We start from the raw sequence: 18,135 nt of genomic DNA on the forward strand, positions 1-18,135 counted from the left end.
AATTTAGACAGGTCAAAATATGTATGATAATATAAATATAAAAACAGTCCTGGAAAAGTCTCCAGGATTTGAGTTGTAAAATAAAGAACTTTGTAAAATATTCCTACAAAAGTTATTTTTGGCAAAGTTATACTTGCCAAATTGAAGATGCAATAAATAAAGATGAAATAAAATATGGGTCACTTGAGAATGCAATATTGTTATATGCAAGTTGTTATGCATTTTATGGTAATTTTGTGCACTCATAATACAGAGATTGAGGGAAACGCAACAAGTGTCTGTCTGTATTTTAATATTTCTATGTTCCCCTTTTCAGGGAGACTACATGTGGCCCTTTAAATGCAAATGAGCTGCTTTTCCCGCCTCCATAAAGAAGACGGCCGGTCCTTTACCTTTACACGAGCTTCGGATACTCCAGCAATAACAAACGCGAATTTCACTCATCCAAAATCTCAGAAATAACCACCAGTAGCAGAGTGAAGCCTATGGAGAGACTCAGGAAGAGGTTGCAACTTTTAGACGCACCTGGACGTTTCTGTATGGTTAGTTGATACATATTTGTAGATGTTGTGTAGTTACATCGATTCATCTTATCAATGTCATGTTTAACTTTTACACAAGTTGACACAGTTCCTTTAGGTCTTTATAAAACAGCTGTGACATTTTTTGATCAAATAGTGTTATGTGCCCAAACGACAGAATAGTGCAGCCAACTACAGAACAGTTTGCATGCTTTGCTCGAACTTTTGCCATTGCATTAGAACTGGTTACACTGTTGGCGCTTGCGAAAACCAAATGGCGGCGCTGTGAGTGGAAACGTGCAGAATAAGGGGCGTTAATATTATAATAAGATCCCCTTCCTATGTTAGAAGGGGAGCGAAATCTGTTCGGCTTATTTCTTTACAAGCTTGCACTGCGAGCTTACCAAAACAAAGTTACTGGGTTGACACTTTTCACTTTTTCTGGGATGGTAGATGCACTGGGGACCCGATTATAGCACTTAAAAACAGAAAAAGTCAGATTTTCATGATATGTCCCCTTTAAAGATGAGCCCTAAAATGCAAAACTTTTTTTTCTTCCTCATCTTGACATACAGTAGGTGAGGAGTGGACAGTTGTGGTTCATGATCACACTGGTTCTAGCCACATGAATGTCAAGTTCTATCACATCAACCCTGGGTATGAGTCTAAGTCTGCTACATGACATCACACTACTTCAGGTAAATGACTGAGATAGAGTTTTCAGGGAAAACTGCAAGAAAACTATTGTGTTCTTAACCATGTAATAAAAAAATTGAGGAAGATAAACATATCCTGAATGTCCTAATCCCCTATTGTTCACATTGTTCACAAATCCAATTCGGTTTCCAATCTGATTTATAGGACTGAATGTTCATTTTGCAAGGGATGGAATGCATTCATTCAGAAACTTATGACTCATATCTGGTGTAGCTACAATTTTGCAGAGAAATGGAATTTGTATGTTTTTTGAGGGGTTCAAATTACAAAAAAAGATTTGAAGAAGATACAGAAGATACAGATTTGCCAAAAATAAGAGTTTTGTCTGAGCAAAGCCTAAAATATCTAATCGTAGAACTGGAGTACAACTGCAGTCTTATGCAGTCATAGTAGCATATCTATGTAGTAGTCAGGTTATTCTACAAAGTAAAATTATTTATCAATACAATTAAGTTTATCATTCAGTTTATATTCACTATGATATTTCTCAGCATTAAGGATTGAATTACTTGCTGTAGCTACATGTAAAGGTCTCTTTAAAATGGATCTCCATACCAAAGAAAGATAAGGACATCAAGGGTGGTCTGCGCAGGGGGTCATGGAGGATTTTTTTCAGTTACAAAGTATATTCTGGAGACATCATAAATAGTGTAGCAGTTCAATTTTATTCACAGCCTGTAACTTTCTTCACTTCTCAGGGTGATTCTGGAGGTCCTTTGGTGTGCAACAAAGTTGCAGTTGGTGTCGCAATTCAAAGACTTGATGATGATGGAAGCAGTTTTGGGAGGAAAAGTAAAGTGGAAATTGCAGATGAACATCTCCAGGAACAGGATTGCATTAGAGGCAAAATATCACACCAAGTAGCATTTGCAATGATGGCTTTCTGTGGTAATATTTCAAAACGAGAAAACATATGTCCAAAACATATATATATATATATATATTTACATAGTATTATCACCTTATCTAACACCTCTTAGTTAATTTTTACAAATAAATGCTGCTGGGTTTGATATTTTGTAATATAATGTAAAGACATCCATGCATTTTTAAGTGTAGGGTAAGTGTCCGCTTTTGGGTCACTGTATGTGAAAATGGTTACAGTTTAAAGGACACATCAGAGAAATTTTTCAGACAAAAAGGTCCATTGTCTATTATCTATCATATGTACTGTAGTACAGCTCACACAAGTCACTTTCAAACCAAGCAGCTTTCTGTTTTCGTTTAAGCAGAATTCTCGATTGTATCAATTCCTCTTGAAAGGTTCGGATTTCGCCAGCAAAAATTCACTGAATAATGTTAAATGTGTCTGCACCTTAACAATTAAAAACACAATTTAGACATTGCATTTAAAAGGAATGAGGAACAGGCTTTGGGTGTCTTTTTTCACCTCTGAGTCTTTCGTTCTGTTTACAAAGTTTCCGATCTTACAAAGCTGAAGTGTATAAATTGTTTATTCAATTTCAACTGAATATTATTTGGTACAAGTCACCTAATGCCATCCATCCTACCTCATCTACCTCTGCAATTCCCTCAACTCAACACCAGAGGTCAACATCTGACTTCTAAATGGAGCCTTTTACATTTCCATTGTTCTCAGAAGCAGAAGTCATCATAGTCTGATAATATAGTCATAGTCTCTATCTCCCTCTCTTTCCTCACCACCTGGGTTATTGTGGTGGTTTTCCATCAATTTATACTGATATTTAAGGTTATGAATTGTAAAATATTCAAGTAACAAGATGTATGCTGACCTGCTAAGCACTTCTAGATCTCGGCCAAACCCTCGATGACCTGAAAATGCGATCAAAAAGATTAACAAGAACAATATTTACTCATCAAACTCGAGAAAAAAAAAGACTTGTGGGCAGCTCAATGTCTCCACCCACCCTTATATTTATACTGTGTTTTATCGTGAGAGCTCACTGATCGTCTTCTTCATCATGACCATCATCATCATCTCTCTGCTCCTGCTGGCCTCTCTGCTGCCACACCTGACCTTCACTGGTGAGACTAACTGAACTTAATTTTGATTCATCCCTAATTCAATGTTAGTATGGTCTCTTTTGCTGATGCCTCATGTTCCTTGTCTGGTGAATAATATCTCTCTCTCTCTCTCTCTCTCTCTCTCTCTCTCTGAGCTCATGTGAATGTGGGTATAGTGAACGGCACAGAAGCCAAACCCCACTCCAGACCTTACATGGTTTCTCTTCAGGTGGACAAGAAACATATCTGTGGTGGATTCCTCATTTCTGATCAGTTTGTCTTGACTGCTGCACATTGCCGAAAGAAGTAAGACTTTTGTTTAGTCTGAATGGAATTATGATTGATTATTTATTGTAGCGAATTAGCTCAAAAAGGCAATATGTAATTAATAATTAATCATACTGGTTATGATCAATTATTACCTACATATTTTAAATCGCCCAAAAAAGGGATACATAGCCCATGTATTTGTATCTATATATATGGATAATTAATTACAACAAATTATAATCAATCATTAATATTCAGATAGGCTAGAATAGATACATTTTCAGAATAACCTTAAACAGAATTAATTTCACATCGAATAATCTGTTCGTCCACCGAACCGACAGTATGATCTTCTTATCAACTCTCAAGGAAGATTATGCTTCTTATCAACTCTCAATAAAACTCATGAAGACTAACTTTCCTGTTCTATTAGATTACTATAAAGTACTCAACAATATAAAAGCTTGTAGCTTAAGGTCTCACATTTAAGAGACTTTGTTAGGTGAGCAGGAGTCAGAGGCAATCAAGCGAATAATGGGTTTTAATAAATGAAACCACATATACATAAGACTATACTTAAACAAAGAATACATATAAACAGAATAATGAAAAGTAAAGAGAGCGAGCAGATCACAGAATGGCATATATCACAAACAGTTAACCTTTGAGATCAGCAAAGAATCAGATCACCTTAACAATCTTAAACGCATCTAAATCTCGATAGAAATAATACTGGCATGGATCTCTGGTGCTGAGCAAGAATGCATGTGTGTTTGTGATGATCTTCGCTGGGTCTGGGAGTTTGAAGTGTTCTTTCAGTTCTTCCAGAGAGCGCGTCGCCGGTATGTATATATAGCTAAGGCAAACCGAGAGGTTTAATTCGGCACCAAGAAAGATATGTCTGGAAGATACAGAAGTAATATGAGGTGGGAAACATACGCACAGGAATATATCATATACATTTTGGAATGACTTATATTATGAGTTAAATGGAAAGATTTTTTGTGATTTACATGAATGAGTCCAATAGGTTAAAAGCTTTCTGAATCTTAGAATGAATAAGTCATCGTGATTTCGTCCAGACGCTACAGTGAAGTTTTCTTTTTATATGAAATGACAGTAGTATAATAGTTTACAGACTTTTGTTATCAAACCAGTATGCTCAATATTTTTTAATAAAAGAATGCATAAAACTGTGAGAAATAATACTACTTTCTTTCAAAAGAAATGAAATACTGACAGCTGTGGTTGGTGCACATAACCTAAAAAATGAGAATGAGGGTTCAGTCCGCGTCGGAGTAAAGTCCTACATCAAGCATCAGGACATTAAGAATGACATTATGCTTTTGCAGGTAAATATCTACACTTGTTCCAGTTGCAGAAAAACATAATCAAACAATTAAATAAATAAATAAATAAAAATTCACATTCAGGACTTCTAACTGAGAAAACATACTAAACTGTGGTTTAATCTTATGAAAGATTGTTAAATCTGCTTTTGAATTTCAGCTAGAGAGAAAACTCAAACCAAGCAAACATGTAGATTGGATATCATTACCAAAGAAAGAATCCATCGATAAAAAAGATCCTGATTGTAGTGTTGCGGGCTGGGGACGTCTGGCAATGAACGGTCCAGCGAGTGATCGTCTAATGGAGGCCAATGTGAAGATAATGGATAACGCAAAATGTAAAAAAATATGGGGGAAAAAACGGAAATACTCAGACTCACGGATGATGTGTGCATATGGCCACGGTGGATCCTGCAAAGTATGTAATCATTTTCAAGTGAGTTTTAATTGTGATATGACATTTTAGTGACGTGTTGATCTGTGTTTCTTAACAGGGGGATTCAGGAGGTCCTTTGGTTTGTGGAAACACTGCAGTTGGTGACACATCTTTCGGTGACCATCGTCAATGTAATTTACCCAAGTATCCTAATGTGTATACTAAGATTTCACCATTTCTTCCATGGATACATAAAAACATGAGAAATGTTAAGTCACTTTATTGAAAATAAAAAAGGAAAAGTTTTTCCTGAATTCCTCCAAAAACACAAGTTTTATCATTAAAAGTATCACATTGTAAGCATCAATCAGTCAAAGTGTCTTCATTTTCACAACCATTACATGTGGGGCACAAGGGACTACAGATTAGCAAGTACGACCAGAGGTGGACAGTAACAAAGTACATTTACTTGAGTACTGTATAAGCCTGGAAGCTTACGTTGCTATTTTGAACCAATAATCTGAACAAAAGGCAGCTGAAGGATGACGTGTATAATTCAAATCTTTATTTATTTATTTATTTATTTATTTAATTTTATTTAATAGGGACATGTGTGAACAATAGACCTGAACCACACAACAACATTTATAGCCAAGGCTAATTTGCAATGTCCGTCCCTAGATGGGCTTTTCACATACATACAGAAAGTACAAAAAATTAATTTACATTTACAGTAACATTACTTAATTCTGACATTACATAAAGAATGTGCATTTGAGCGCAGACTAAAAATGATTGCACACTTGATCTCGTTTTAAAATACGCTTTAGTTCATTTTTATAAGCCCCCAGATCTAAGTCCTGTTTCAGCTCGGTAGACAAGGAGTTCCAGAGTTTAGCACCCTGGACAGTAAAGGCCGACTGACCAAAGACCTTGGGTGCTCGAGCCCCTGCCCTATTTCAAAATTAATCAAAAGTGCCAGTCTCAAACAAAAATCAATGATAATATTGTGGTGAATACAACAAAATGCATCTGATTATAATTAACATGACAATGTGTACAAAACTAAAGTAGCTTAAATTCATGTTTATTTTTTAACGCGTTGCTATGGGTTGCGTCAGGTTGCGTGTGTCTTGCTTGCTTCGGTCTTGACTGACGGGGTCTGTTTTCGAGGATCTAAAACTCCGGAGTAGTGTGTGGACGGCAGCTAGGCATAACCGTAGCAAAAGGTATGCGTTTTAAAATGAAAATGCACTAGCACCAAAAGTAGCATTAATGGTATAGTATTCAAGTCACTTGTATTTAGTCTATATTGATACACTGTTTACCATTTGATGAAGCTCAGGCCTACAGGCTTATTGTGTGAAGTGTAGGCTGACAACAACACGTAAAATGGTGACTTTATTATTTTAACAATTTTGTATGGAGTTTCCTTTGTGTCTTTTTTTATTCAATCAAACATACTGCGTTTGAGAGTAAAATGAATTATTTTGTAATAAAAAAAAATTAAAAGATTGCAAAAAAGTCTTCTTAAGGCTCAAAAATAAAGAAGTTGATAAAATGATTTGCAGTGCATGTAAATCTTAGAAAAGCTTTATTTTTCTCTGTGCATTTCGAACACTTTTCATCACAAACGCACAAATTTTGCTCTCTTTTCTGCTTTCTTTTTTGCGGGTCTAAATCTTTTGCTTGCGAGTTGGAAGTTTTGCTTGCGAATGAAGCTGTGTCTCAGTGGGCGGTCTCTACCAACCATGATGGAAGACCCTTTTCTATTGGTCACTCTGGATTGAAGTTGACCACGCCCACTACGTTTTCCCGCTGCTGCCGAGCAGTGTGTCTGAGAGAAGAGTGAGTGAACTTGTAACATGGCGAGCAACAGGTCCTCAGTGACAAGTGAACTGAATTATTCTCTTATTATGCTCTCCCATTTTAAATACTTTTAAATACAGCAATAGTACAGTACTACTGGTCAAAAATTTGCACACAGATTACTTTTTTTAAAAGAAGGCCCTAATGCGCATCAAGCCTGCATTTATTTGATAAAAATACAGAAACAATTTTTTTTATAAGATTTTCTATTTTAATATACTTACTAATATATTTTTTACTATACAAAAAAAAAAAAATATATATTTATATAATGCAAAGCATATATATATATATATATATATATATATATATATATATATATATATATATATATATGCCCCTTTTTGCATTTGAGCCCCTGCCCCTGAGGAACTCTCTGCACTTCCTTGGACATTAGCAAACTGTGATGATGAAGGCTGTTTTGCCACGTTTAATTCACATGTATACATTGTGAAATCAAAGTAAAATTTCCCCAAATATAGATTGGAACATGTGTAATGATCATGTCCTGTTTACATTATGGGCCGAAAAGGTTGAGAATAGGAAACCTGTGCATTAAAAAGTGACACCAAGGGAGTACATGTTGAGCATGCAGTGCAAAAACAAAAAGAGAAAAAATAAACCAAAGCAGAAAGCACAGCAAGAGAAGAGAGAAAAGATTTACTCACAGAAATCCACCCACACTCACTTCGTCCACTTGCACTCCTGAAGTGAGACAGAGAAAATGTCTGTGTGCATTGTTGATGAAAGACATATTGTGCTGTTTATATAATAAAAGGTAATTTCATTAAAAAAATTAAAATGCTTGTCATTTTATCCTGTTGTTTATCATGTTTGTTTGCTTGATCAGTGAATTTTGCAGCTTCTGATTCTTTTGCTGTAGTAGCTTGCAAAGCTCTTGGAAATAACTGAAATAATTTTCTGAACTGATATGGAACTGTAACGACGCAAGGCCTTGCCTGGAACTACTTTAGTCATGCAGTTATAGAAAAAATAATAAGAAGCTTAGAATTGTGTCGGCCAATCAGAATCAAGCATTTTAGAGAGCCATGTTGACGTTGTTAAGCAGTTTTTTAAAGAATATTAATTTGTATGTGCTGATTAAGACTTAGGCCTACATCTTTCAGGAATCAGTCATTGTGACATTACCAAAGGAGAAATCTGTGCAACTCTGCATTAGATTGTTCTTTTATATCCTGCCTATAAATCTTAGCCTTTTTGGAATGATATTATGCTTTTTTTAAGGGTAACAATCTGCATACCATGTATTATGAAGTGTAAAATATTCAAGTACCAAAATGCATGCATGCTTAATTCTTATCGTCTAAACCATCTTTAGTCTGAATAACAAGAACAGTATCTTTTCATCACTGTGTTGCTCATACTGCAAGAAGAAAAAAAGAATTGGGGACAACTCAGTGACTCCACCCACTTTTACAGTATATTTATACAGTGTTTTGCCATGAGAACTCAATGTCTTCTTCATCATAACCATCATCATCATCTCTCTGCTCCTGCTGGCCTCTCTGCTGCCACACCTGACCTTCACTGGTGAGATTGATTATATTACAGTAAATTATGATTTTTAAGAATGTTTTATTTGTATATGTGCTGAATAAGTTGACTGACAGCACTCCCCCTCTCTCTCTCTCTCTCTCTCTCTCTCTCTCTCTCTCTCTCTCTCTCTCTCTCTCTCTCTCTCTCTCTCTCTCTCTCTCTCTCTCTCTCTCTCTCTCTCTCTCTCTCTCTCTCTCTCTCTCTCGCTCAGCTCATGTGAATGTGGGTATAGTGAACGGCAATGAAGCCAAACCCCACTCCAGACCTTACATGGTTTCCCTACAGACAAATGGGCAACATAACTGCGGTGGATTCCTCATTACTGATCAGTTTGTCTTGACTGCTGCACATTGCTGGGAAAAGTAAGTCTTTATGAGTTAAAATCTTCTTTGACTGTTACTGCAGTGCAACCATATATCGTATGACATATGCACATTTCCAATATGCCTTCAGACAAATGATTCTGACGGTTGTGGTTGGTGCTCATGACTTGGCTACACATCATTCAGAACACATCGGAGTGAAGTCCTACATTCCGCATCTAAAATATATATCCAGGCCTATGCAGAATGACATCATGCTTTTGAAGGTAACATCCTGTAACACCTAAAAAAATTTTTTTTAAATAAACTTAGCCTTCTTAGCCTTCAGGGCTTCTGTACAATAAACTTCAGTCTTATAAAAGATTGTTTATTAAAAATTGTTCTATTTTTTAATTACAGCTATAGAAATAAGTCAAACTAAACAACAAAGTTAGACTGATACCATACTCTCTGTAGTGTTGCCGGCTGGGGAAGACTGAAGACTAATGGCCAACTGAGTGATCGTCTAATGGAGGCAAACGTGTATTTAATGAATAACACAGAATGTAGCTATAAATGGGGAAATTTCTTCTCAGTCTCAAAGATGATGTGCGCACATGGTCATGGTGGATCCTGCTTTGTATGTTCAAAAAATTATTCACAGACTTATGGTAATGTACAGACTGGTTTCTAGTGACGTGTTGATCTGTGTTTCTTAACAGGGGGATTCAGGAGGTCCTTTGGTTTGTGGAAACACTGCTGTTGGTGTCACATCTTTCGGTGACCCTGATCGCTGTGTAAGATATTTGTAATGTGTAGTGATTACAATTTAGCTCAAAGGAATTATTAATTAATTTATAGGGAATTCAAAAGAGTCACTTATTACAACCGAGCAAATGACTCGTTCGCGATTCATTTGAACTGGCTGTAATTATCAACTCTGCAACGGATATAAATATCCGAACTATAGTGAAACACTATATAGTTAGCAAGGTAACTTAGATCAGAAGTTTAAGACATTAAATTTGTAAGCACAATAACACAAGTAATATTTCTCTTTAAAATACAAACAAGACTTTATTGATTATTCTAACACATACAACTAATATCTAACACAGACACACACATTCATATGCGTTGCAGAAAGAAAGAGAGTAAGGAAAGATTAAGTTTTAAGAGTGAGTTTAAGAGTGAGATGATGTAATCCCAAGTTTCTATGCACTTATAAAACACAACCTGAATGAACCATCAATCATTAGTTTAACCCTTTTATCGTTTCCTAGGTTATTAAATCAGTATCAAATACACCAGTTCAGTTTAAGAGTCTGGAGGCAGTACTTGCTTGTCTTTGCTTTTGGGGATTCCCTTTTGTTGAGTGTAAAGGGTTTTCCCGGTCCGTTCGTTGGCTGGTCTCCGCGTGCCTGATGTCTGGGTCACGTGGTCAGTCACGTGGCGTGCTGGCGGAATGAAAGTCTTTGTTTGAAGCTGGCTTTGCAGAAGAAACGTGGCTCGAAATCTTGTCGCAAAACTTAACTTAGAACAGAGACTCACAACGGAAAAGAAAGGAAACTAAGAAAAGAAAGGAAATTGAGAAGAGTAGATGATGGCTTGAATGAAGCTGTTTAACCCATGTTCTTCAGATCTTGATTTGGGTTATTTCGTCTGCGCGTTTTACATGGTTACTTGTCTGTCTTAGATCTTCATCTCCCGCTGCATTTTTGGTTCTGCACTGAAAACTCAAAACTTTGTTCTGGTGTTAAGATTTTAAACTCAAATGTCCGCCCAGCCTCCTGGATCAGTTCTAACCAATTAGACACTGTCTTTGTTTAGGAGGTGGCGTTCTCTTCACTTCTTATCATAAATCAAGCTTATCTGTGCTCTCCTTACTCTCTAAGCTCTAGCAAAGAGTACAGAGGCCACAGCTAAGACATTATTACTATTATAAGAATCCGAAACATTTTCCACAGATTTCAATCAAGCCATCCTTTGAATTAAGAACATATGATAATATCGATATGAAACACAACACATTTTCATTCAAAAATCTAACAATTATAACAATTACATGAATTGTATGGCATCTAAGCATATCAGATACACCCATCTATTGTAGGAACAATATAGAATCATGTCATTGCATGATGCTTGATCTATAAGTCCATTGAAAATTGTTCTTGAATGATTTTATTTATGTTATAGGTAAAATCTCAGCTCTGTGGTTTGAAACGATTTTACACCCTGAGGTCTATCAGAGGTCCTTACGGAGGGGGGAGTCTGGAATGTTGTGGGCTCGAGCAGCTTCTGCTGTTATCTTGATCGGGCTGAATTGTGCTATCTCTGAGCCAATCATTCTTTTCCAAGCTATCTTACATTGACCAGTTCTTTTTTTTTAGTTGGGCTCATCTTCTTTGAAGCTTGCATGGCCATAAAGTTCTTAGCTGGGGGTTTTCGTTGGTCAACGGAGACTGGCTGGCTGGAGCCTTCTTTTATGGCTCTGGGGTTGGTGATTTGGTGTCTGGAATGTTCAGTTCTGTGAGAAATTATGTTTGAACAATTCACCTGGAAGATTCATTTGTGTTTGTTTCGCACTCAATCCTACAGCTGTAATTCACCTAAGCATCCTGAAGTTTATACCAAGATTTCAGCATATCTTCCATGGATCCGCAGAGAAATTGAAAATATTAAGTGACTTCATTGAAACTACAAAAGCAAGAATTTGTTTTTCTTTAATTCTTCTATAAACCCATTAAAATATCACATGGCAAGAATCAGTTATAGTGTTCATATTGTCACCTCACCTCACCAACACCCCACTTTCCTATACATTCATATCTCAATAGATGGGGAAAAACTGAAACACCCAAAACTGTTGCTAAAATTTACAATAAATAAATAAATAAATAAATAATCATTTCAAAACAGGAATGATATCATGAAAAGTGCTCTTTCAACAACAACAAAAAATCATATACAAATTATATAATATTTTTTATGAATAAAACAAATTTTCAGACCAAAATAAAATATTAAATAAAAACAGTGAAAAGAATCCAGGATTTGAGTTGTAATATCTTCCTGCAAAAGTTTGGTAAGTCTTATCTAACCACAGATGGTGAGTTAGTTTCAAGCTCACATCTGATTTCTCACATCTAACAGAATTTACAAGAAATATTAGGCATAGATCATACATCATGTGGCAGATTAGTCAACTCCCATCAAGAACGCAAACATAACACCTATCTTTTCCACTTCATTGCAAAGTGAGACCCACATGAAGCTGTGAAAGAGGAAGTATGAGCACTATAAGGGGCAAAACCATGCAGACCAGTTTAGATGAAATGCCATCATCAACACTGAAGAGAACTTCAGCACTCCAGATAAACCTTCCCAGAACAGCATCATGATAGTCTCCACGCTTTTGCTAGTCACCCTGCTACCATATCTGACGCTTCAAGGTAAGTCTGATAGAAAAAGAGAGATTTCTATTGTATTATGTCAATCTGAAGGAACATTTAGTCAAATCTATTTCTAATCTAACCAACCTAAACTAATTTCTCTCTCAGCATCTGTGGATGTAGGTATAGTGAACGGCACAGAGGCCAGACCTCATTCAAGACCCTACATGGTCTCCATTCAAAGAAATAACAAACACATATGCGGTGGCTTCCTTGTGTCTGAACAATTTGTCATGACGGCTGTACACTGCTTTACACAGTAAGTTTTTTTGTTCAGTTAGAATTTCGTTGTGAGTCAAAGAGTCCCAGACCGCTGCAAAAGGGTCTTCACTTGGTGTGACTACTTTCGAAATGACATACTATGATAGTACCCAACCTAGTGGGTACACGACTTAAAGGGAGTCTGCCAATTATAGTTTGAACCCAAAATGTGTTTATACTTAAACCTAAACCAAAGTTACCAAACTAAAGTTGAGCTAAATATTTGTGGCTTTGCCATGGAAGCATCATAACAAAGTATGCTATTACAATATGGTTCTAAATTCATATTGTTATACTGCAAGTCAAGCCTAAAATGCAAAACTCAATTTTGAGCAGTCCTCATTTACTACTAAAATGCATGTTTTCTTTCTTGTCTTGACAGAGGAAAGAATCTGACAGTCGTGGTTGGAGCTCATGATCACAATCAAGGTACCAGCAAGGAAGTCAAGTTCTACCACATCCACCCTGGGTATGAGTCTAAGGGTCTGCTAAATGACATCATGCTACTTCAGGTAAATGACTCAGCTAGATTTTTCAGGGCAAACTGCAAGAAAACTATTTTATCCTTAACTATATGCTATACAGATTCTGAGGAAGAGAAAACTATACTGAATGTCCTAAACCCTTTAGGCTTTGTTCACATTGCACACAAAATTTATTTGGTTTCAAAACTAATTTACAGGACAAACCACATACGCATATGGATGTGGTTTGTATTGGGATTGTAAACAACATTGATTTTATGTTTGTTTGTTTTTTCAAATTACAAAATAAAAATAAGAAAAGCCTTAGCGATATAATCGGAGAACTGGTGTAAATCTTCAGCCTCATGCAATTAAAAAAAAAAAAAACATACACTGATGAGCCAAAACATTATCACCACTCACAGGTGAAGCAAAAAATGTTGGTCATCTGCCAACAAGGTCATATGTCAAGGTCTGGGTTGATTAAGTGAACAATAATTTCTCGTAATCAATGTGTTGGATGCAGGAGAAATTGGAAGGCATAAAGATGTGAGCCATTTTGACAAGGGTCAAATTTGTATGCAAGGCGACTGAAACGGCAAGGCTTGTGTGTTGCTCCCGGTCAACAGTGGTGAGAATTTACCAACAGTTGTCCAAGAATGGGCCCCCAAACCTCATCAATGCACGAGGACGACAAAGTACATTCCAGGATTTTTTCTCCATATAGTGGACTTCAATGGGGTACAACGGTTTGAAGGTCCAAATTGCAGTTTCAATGCAGCTTCAAAGGGCTCTACGCAATCCCAGGACTATCTGCTGCTAACTTCTTAGTGCCAGAGACCACAGAACACCCCCTTCAGGACTCTTGTAGAGTCCATGCCTTGGCGGTTTGGTGCTGTTTTGGCAGCTCGTGAAAGACTAACAGCATATTAGGCAGGTGGTCATAATGTTTGGGCTTATTGATATATGTACTGTAGCAATAAGCTCTATGCACGAACGCTGCTGACGTATTTCCGGTAGGATCTCAGCCGGCGTCTTTACTTCCGCATAGCGCGTTCTATAGGACAATTCACTTTAATAAAATAAATTTTCTCAGAAACGGAGACAACGATTTTAGAAACTGATTCGCTAGTCGGATTTCGAGTGATATGAGAGAATACTCACCCTCAAAGTTGTCGATGTAGCTCGAAATTTATAATTTAAAGAACTTCTCTTTCTTACTCATATGTGTGACAGTTAACTGCCTCACAATATTGTTAACATCATTCACGTTAACCGCTGGAAGTTCTTGAAAACAGAGAGTGTAATTTGCCATTATCTCCACCTAATGCAAAAACGGCTTCTGACGCAGCACCGGATGTAGCTCGGAAGCGATCGTGCATAGAGCCTATTACAAAGTACTAGCACCTAGTATTCCCATTATCCTTTTTTAAAATAATTAGGTTAAATTTGTCATTTATATTCATTTTGAAAATGATCAGCATTAATGATTGAATTACTTGATGCAGCTGCATATAAAGGTCAACAAGAGCAAAAAAGTCAACTGGATCTCCATACCAAAGAAAGATAAGTACATCAAGGCCAAGGCCCAATGCAGTGTTGCAGGATGGGGGAAAACAACCACCAATGGTGCGGCAAGTGATAAACTTTTGGAGGTTGATGTCAAAATCATTGATAAAAAAGCATGTCAGAAGGACTGGAAGGAAAAGTATTTCCCCTCAAGTATGGTGTGCGCAGATGGTCGTGGAGGAGGAGTTTGTCAGGTACAAAGTATATTCTGGAGACATCATAAAAAGAGTAGGATTTCAGTATTTTATTCACATGCTGTAACTTTCTCCACTTCTCAGGGTGATTCTGGGGGACCTTTGGTGTGCGACAAAGTTGCAGTTGGTGTTGTTTCATTCAATCAGCGAAAGAACTGTGACTTTGATTCGGTGCGGTAAGCTCCGTCTTAGCCTTATATTTCTTTGTTTTGAACCATCATTTTACTACCATTTCTAGTTGTTTATACTACTACATTTTACCCAACATCTCAGATTAACCTGACATCGCTAGCTTCTGTTATTAGTACTACTAGCACAAAACGCTAGTAATTCGCTAGCCTGTTAACGCGCCACCCGTGCGCTCAGCTATTTTATTTATTTATCTTTCTCTCGCGCGTCCGTGCCTTTGAGTTCATAAAAAGCTCAGGTGAGTAAGAATCAGTCAACAAACACGGTGAGTAATGTCTTGACCTGTTATTGTCACTTGCACTTCATGTCACATGTTTAGTATAGGCTTCTCTGTCGACAATATAGGATTTATATGTGATAAATGTAAGGAGACAGTTAGGTTGACAGAGAAGATTTCAGAATTAGAAACACGCATCCAAACTTTAATTGAGGATAGTAAGAGTGCTAGTGCTTTAGATGTTTTGGATGCGCATAGAATAGTGAACACTTTACATGGCGTGGTTCTGGCTGAAGTAGAGCCCATGCAGCCGGGCAAATGGGTGACAGTGAGGGATCGCTCTAGTCGCGGATCTAAAAACCACTCTTCCGTTCCGATTACCATAACAAATCGATTTGCCCCGCTCAGTGAAACACCCACTGAGAATGATTGTGCCCTAGTTATTGGCGATTCTATTACACGGAACGTGAAAATAGAGACACCAACCACCATAGTCACATGTTTGCCGGGAGCCAGAGCGCCTGACATCAAAGCAAATTTAAAAGTGCTGGCTAATGCTAATCGTAAATTCTCTAAGATCATTATTCATGTCGGCACTAATGATGTTCGACTCCGCCAGTCGGAGATCACCAAAATTAATATTAAAGAGGTGTGTGAACTTGCAAGTACGATGTCAAGGACTGTAATCTGCTCTGGCCCCCTTCCTGTTCGCAGGAGTGATGAGATAGTTAGTAGATTATGTTCGCTTAACGGTTGGCTGTCTCGGTGGTGTCCGCTTAATAATATTGAATTCATAGACAATTGGAAAAGTTTTTGGGGCAAACCTGACCTGTTGAAAAGAGATGGTATTCATCCCTACTGGGATGGTGCTGCTCTTCTCTCTAGTAATATGGCTCATAGTCTTAGAGCTCAAACATGACAATCTGGGGCTCAGGTCAGGAAGCAGACAGACTGGCTTAACCGACTGTCTGCTAGCGGCCTCGCGTCACCAAGGTCAGATAAATCCCATCACATAGAACCTCTTTTACCTAGCTATCATCATATAGAGACTGTGTCTGTTCCCCGAATTTGGAAATCCAAAAAACGTTTAAACCCAACTAAGGTTAAAAATTTAATTGATGTTCAACAAATAAAAAACAGCTATAATACATATGAGCAAATGCTAAAGCTTGGGTTGCTGAATATTCGATCGCTTACTTCAAAAGCACTCGTTGTTAACGATATGATTTCAGATAATAACCTAGATGTGCTGTGTTTGACAGAAACCTGGCTAAAACCAAACGATTACATTACTTTAAATGAATCAACCCCGCAAGATTACTGTTATAAACATGAGCCTCGTCTGAAACGCAAAGGGGGTGGTGTTGCTGTAATTTATAGTAATAGTTTCAAAACCACTAAGAAATCAAGTTTTAAATATAATTCTTTTGAAGCATTGGTGCTTAATGTAAAAATATATAGTGTAAACGATAAATCACGTTTGAGATTTGTGCTGGCTAATGTATACAGGCCACCAGGGCACCATACAGACTTTATCAAAGAATTTGCGGACTTTCTATCAGAATTAATATTGACTGCAGATAAAGTCCTAATTGTTGGTGATTTTAATATACACATCGATAATGAAAAAGATGCATTGGGATTGGCATTTAAAGACATTGTAAATTCAATTGGAGTTAGACAACACGTGTCAGGACCTACTCATCATCGTAATCATACTCTAGATCTAATATTATCACACGGAATAGATGTGGATGGCGTTGAAATTCTGCAGCAGAGCGATGACATCTCAGATCATTACCTAGTCTCGTGTAATTTGCATTTAGCCAAGGCTGCAAAGCCGACTCCGTGTTACAAATATGTGAGACCTATCACTTCTGCTACTAAAGATTGCTTTATTAATAATCTTCCTAATCAGTTTCATCATCTCAGCATCTCAGATAGCTTAGAAGAACTCGATATTACAACAGAAACATTTAACTCTCTCTTTTCCAGCACTTTAGACACAGTTGCTCCGTTGCGCTTAAAGAAGATTAAAGAAAATAGTCCAACGCCGTGGTACAACGAGCACACTCAGGGACTTAAGAGAACAGCCAGAAAAATGGAGCGCAACTGGAAGAAAACAAAACTAGAGGTATTTCGCATTCCGTGGAAAGAGAGCTCAATTACTTACAGAGAGGCTTTAAAAGCTGCTAGATCTGCTTATTTTTCAACCCTATTAGAAGAAAATAAACATAATCCTAGGTATTTATTTGAAACGTTGGCTAAACTAACGAAAAATAAAGCTTCAAGCACCGAAGTTTACAAGCAACACGGCAGTAATGACTTTATGAACTTCTTCACTTATAAGATTGATAATATCAGGGACAAAATTATAACTATGCAACCGTCTACTACAGTATCACATCAGGCAGTGCATTGTAGTCTCCCTGAGGAAAAATTTGATTCATTCGTTGCTATAGGAGAGGAAGAATTTACTAAACTCATTAAATCATCTAAATCTACAACATGTATGTTAGACCCTATACCGACTAAGCTACTGAAAGAAATACTTCCAGAGGTCATAGATCCTCTTCTTAATATCATTAATTCGTCTTTGTCTCTAGGGTACGACTTTAAGCTGGCTATGATTAAACCGCTTGTTAAAAAAACGCAACTTGATCCTTCAGAATTAGTCAATTACAGGCCGATCTCGAATCTACCTTTTCTGTCAAAGATATTAGAAAAGGCAGTATCCTCACAACTGTGTTCCTTTCTTGAAAGAAATTATATCTGCGAGGATTTCCAGTCAGGATTTAGACCGTACCATAGTACCGAAACAGCTCTCGTTAGAGTCACA

General features: G+C 37.1%; 3 protein-coding genes across 3 annotated transcripts; all 3 read left to right on the forward strand.

Moving 5' to 3' along the window:
* Positions 1–3,181: 3,181 nt before the first annotated feature.
* Positions 3,182–6,143, forward strand: LOC308702171 (granzyme G-like; the record flags this gene model as incomplete). Its single annotated transcript, XM_081384838.1, has 6 exons — positions 3,182–3,245; positions 3,380–3,530; positions 4,720–4,846; positions 5,004–5,261; positions 5,338–5,423; positions 6,089–6,143. The coding sequence occupies 6 exons, from the start codon at positions 3,182–3,184 to the stop codon at positions 6,141–6,143; spliced, it is 741 nt and encodes a 246-aa protein (XP_081240964.1).
* Positions 6,144–7,084: 941 nt separating this feature from the next.
* LOC308702172 (complement factor D-like) lies at positions 7,085–9,759 on the forward strand (the record flags this gene model as incomplete). The annotated part of the gene is made up of 5 exons (XM_081384839.1): positions 7,085–7,112; positions 8,556–8,639; positions 8,857–9,007; positions 9,419–9,587; positions 9,670–9,759. 5 exons carry the CDS (start codon positions 7,085–7,087, stop codon positions 9,757–9,759), a joined length of 522 nt encoding a protein of 173 aa, XP_081240965.1.
* A 2,588-nt stretch (positions 9,760–12,347) lies between these two features.
* On the forward strand, positions 12,348–15,070 carry LOC308702173 (mast cell protease 4-like; the record flags this gene model as incomplete). Its single annotated transcript, XM_081384840.1, has 5 exons — positions 12,348–12,402; positions 12,511–12,661; positions 13,046–13,175; positions 14,636–14,890; positions 14,975–15,070. The coding sequence occupies 5 exons, from the start codon at positions 12,348–12,350 to the stop codon at positions 15,068–15,070; spliced, it is 687 nt and encodes a 228-aa protein (XP_081240966.1).
* Positions 15,071–18,135: the final 3,065 nt, after the last annotated feature.

Source organism: Scardinius erythrophthalmus, assembly GCF_964197995.2.
Source record: "Scardinius erythrophthalmus genome assembly, chromosome: 14".
NCBI classification, from domain to species: domain Eukaryota; kingdom Metazoa; phylum Chordata; class Actinopteri; order Cypriniformes; family Leuciscidae; genus Scardinius; species Scardinius erythrophthalmus.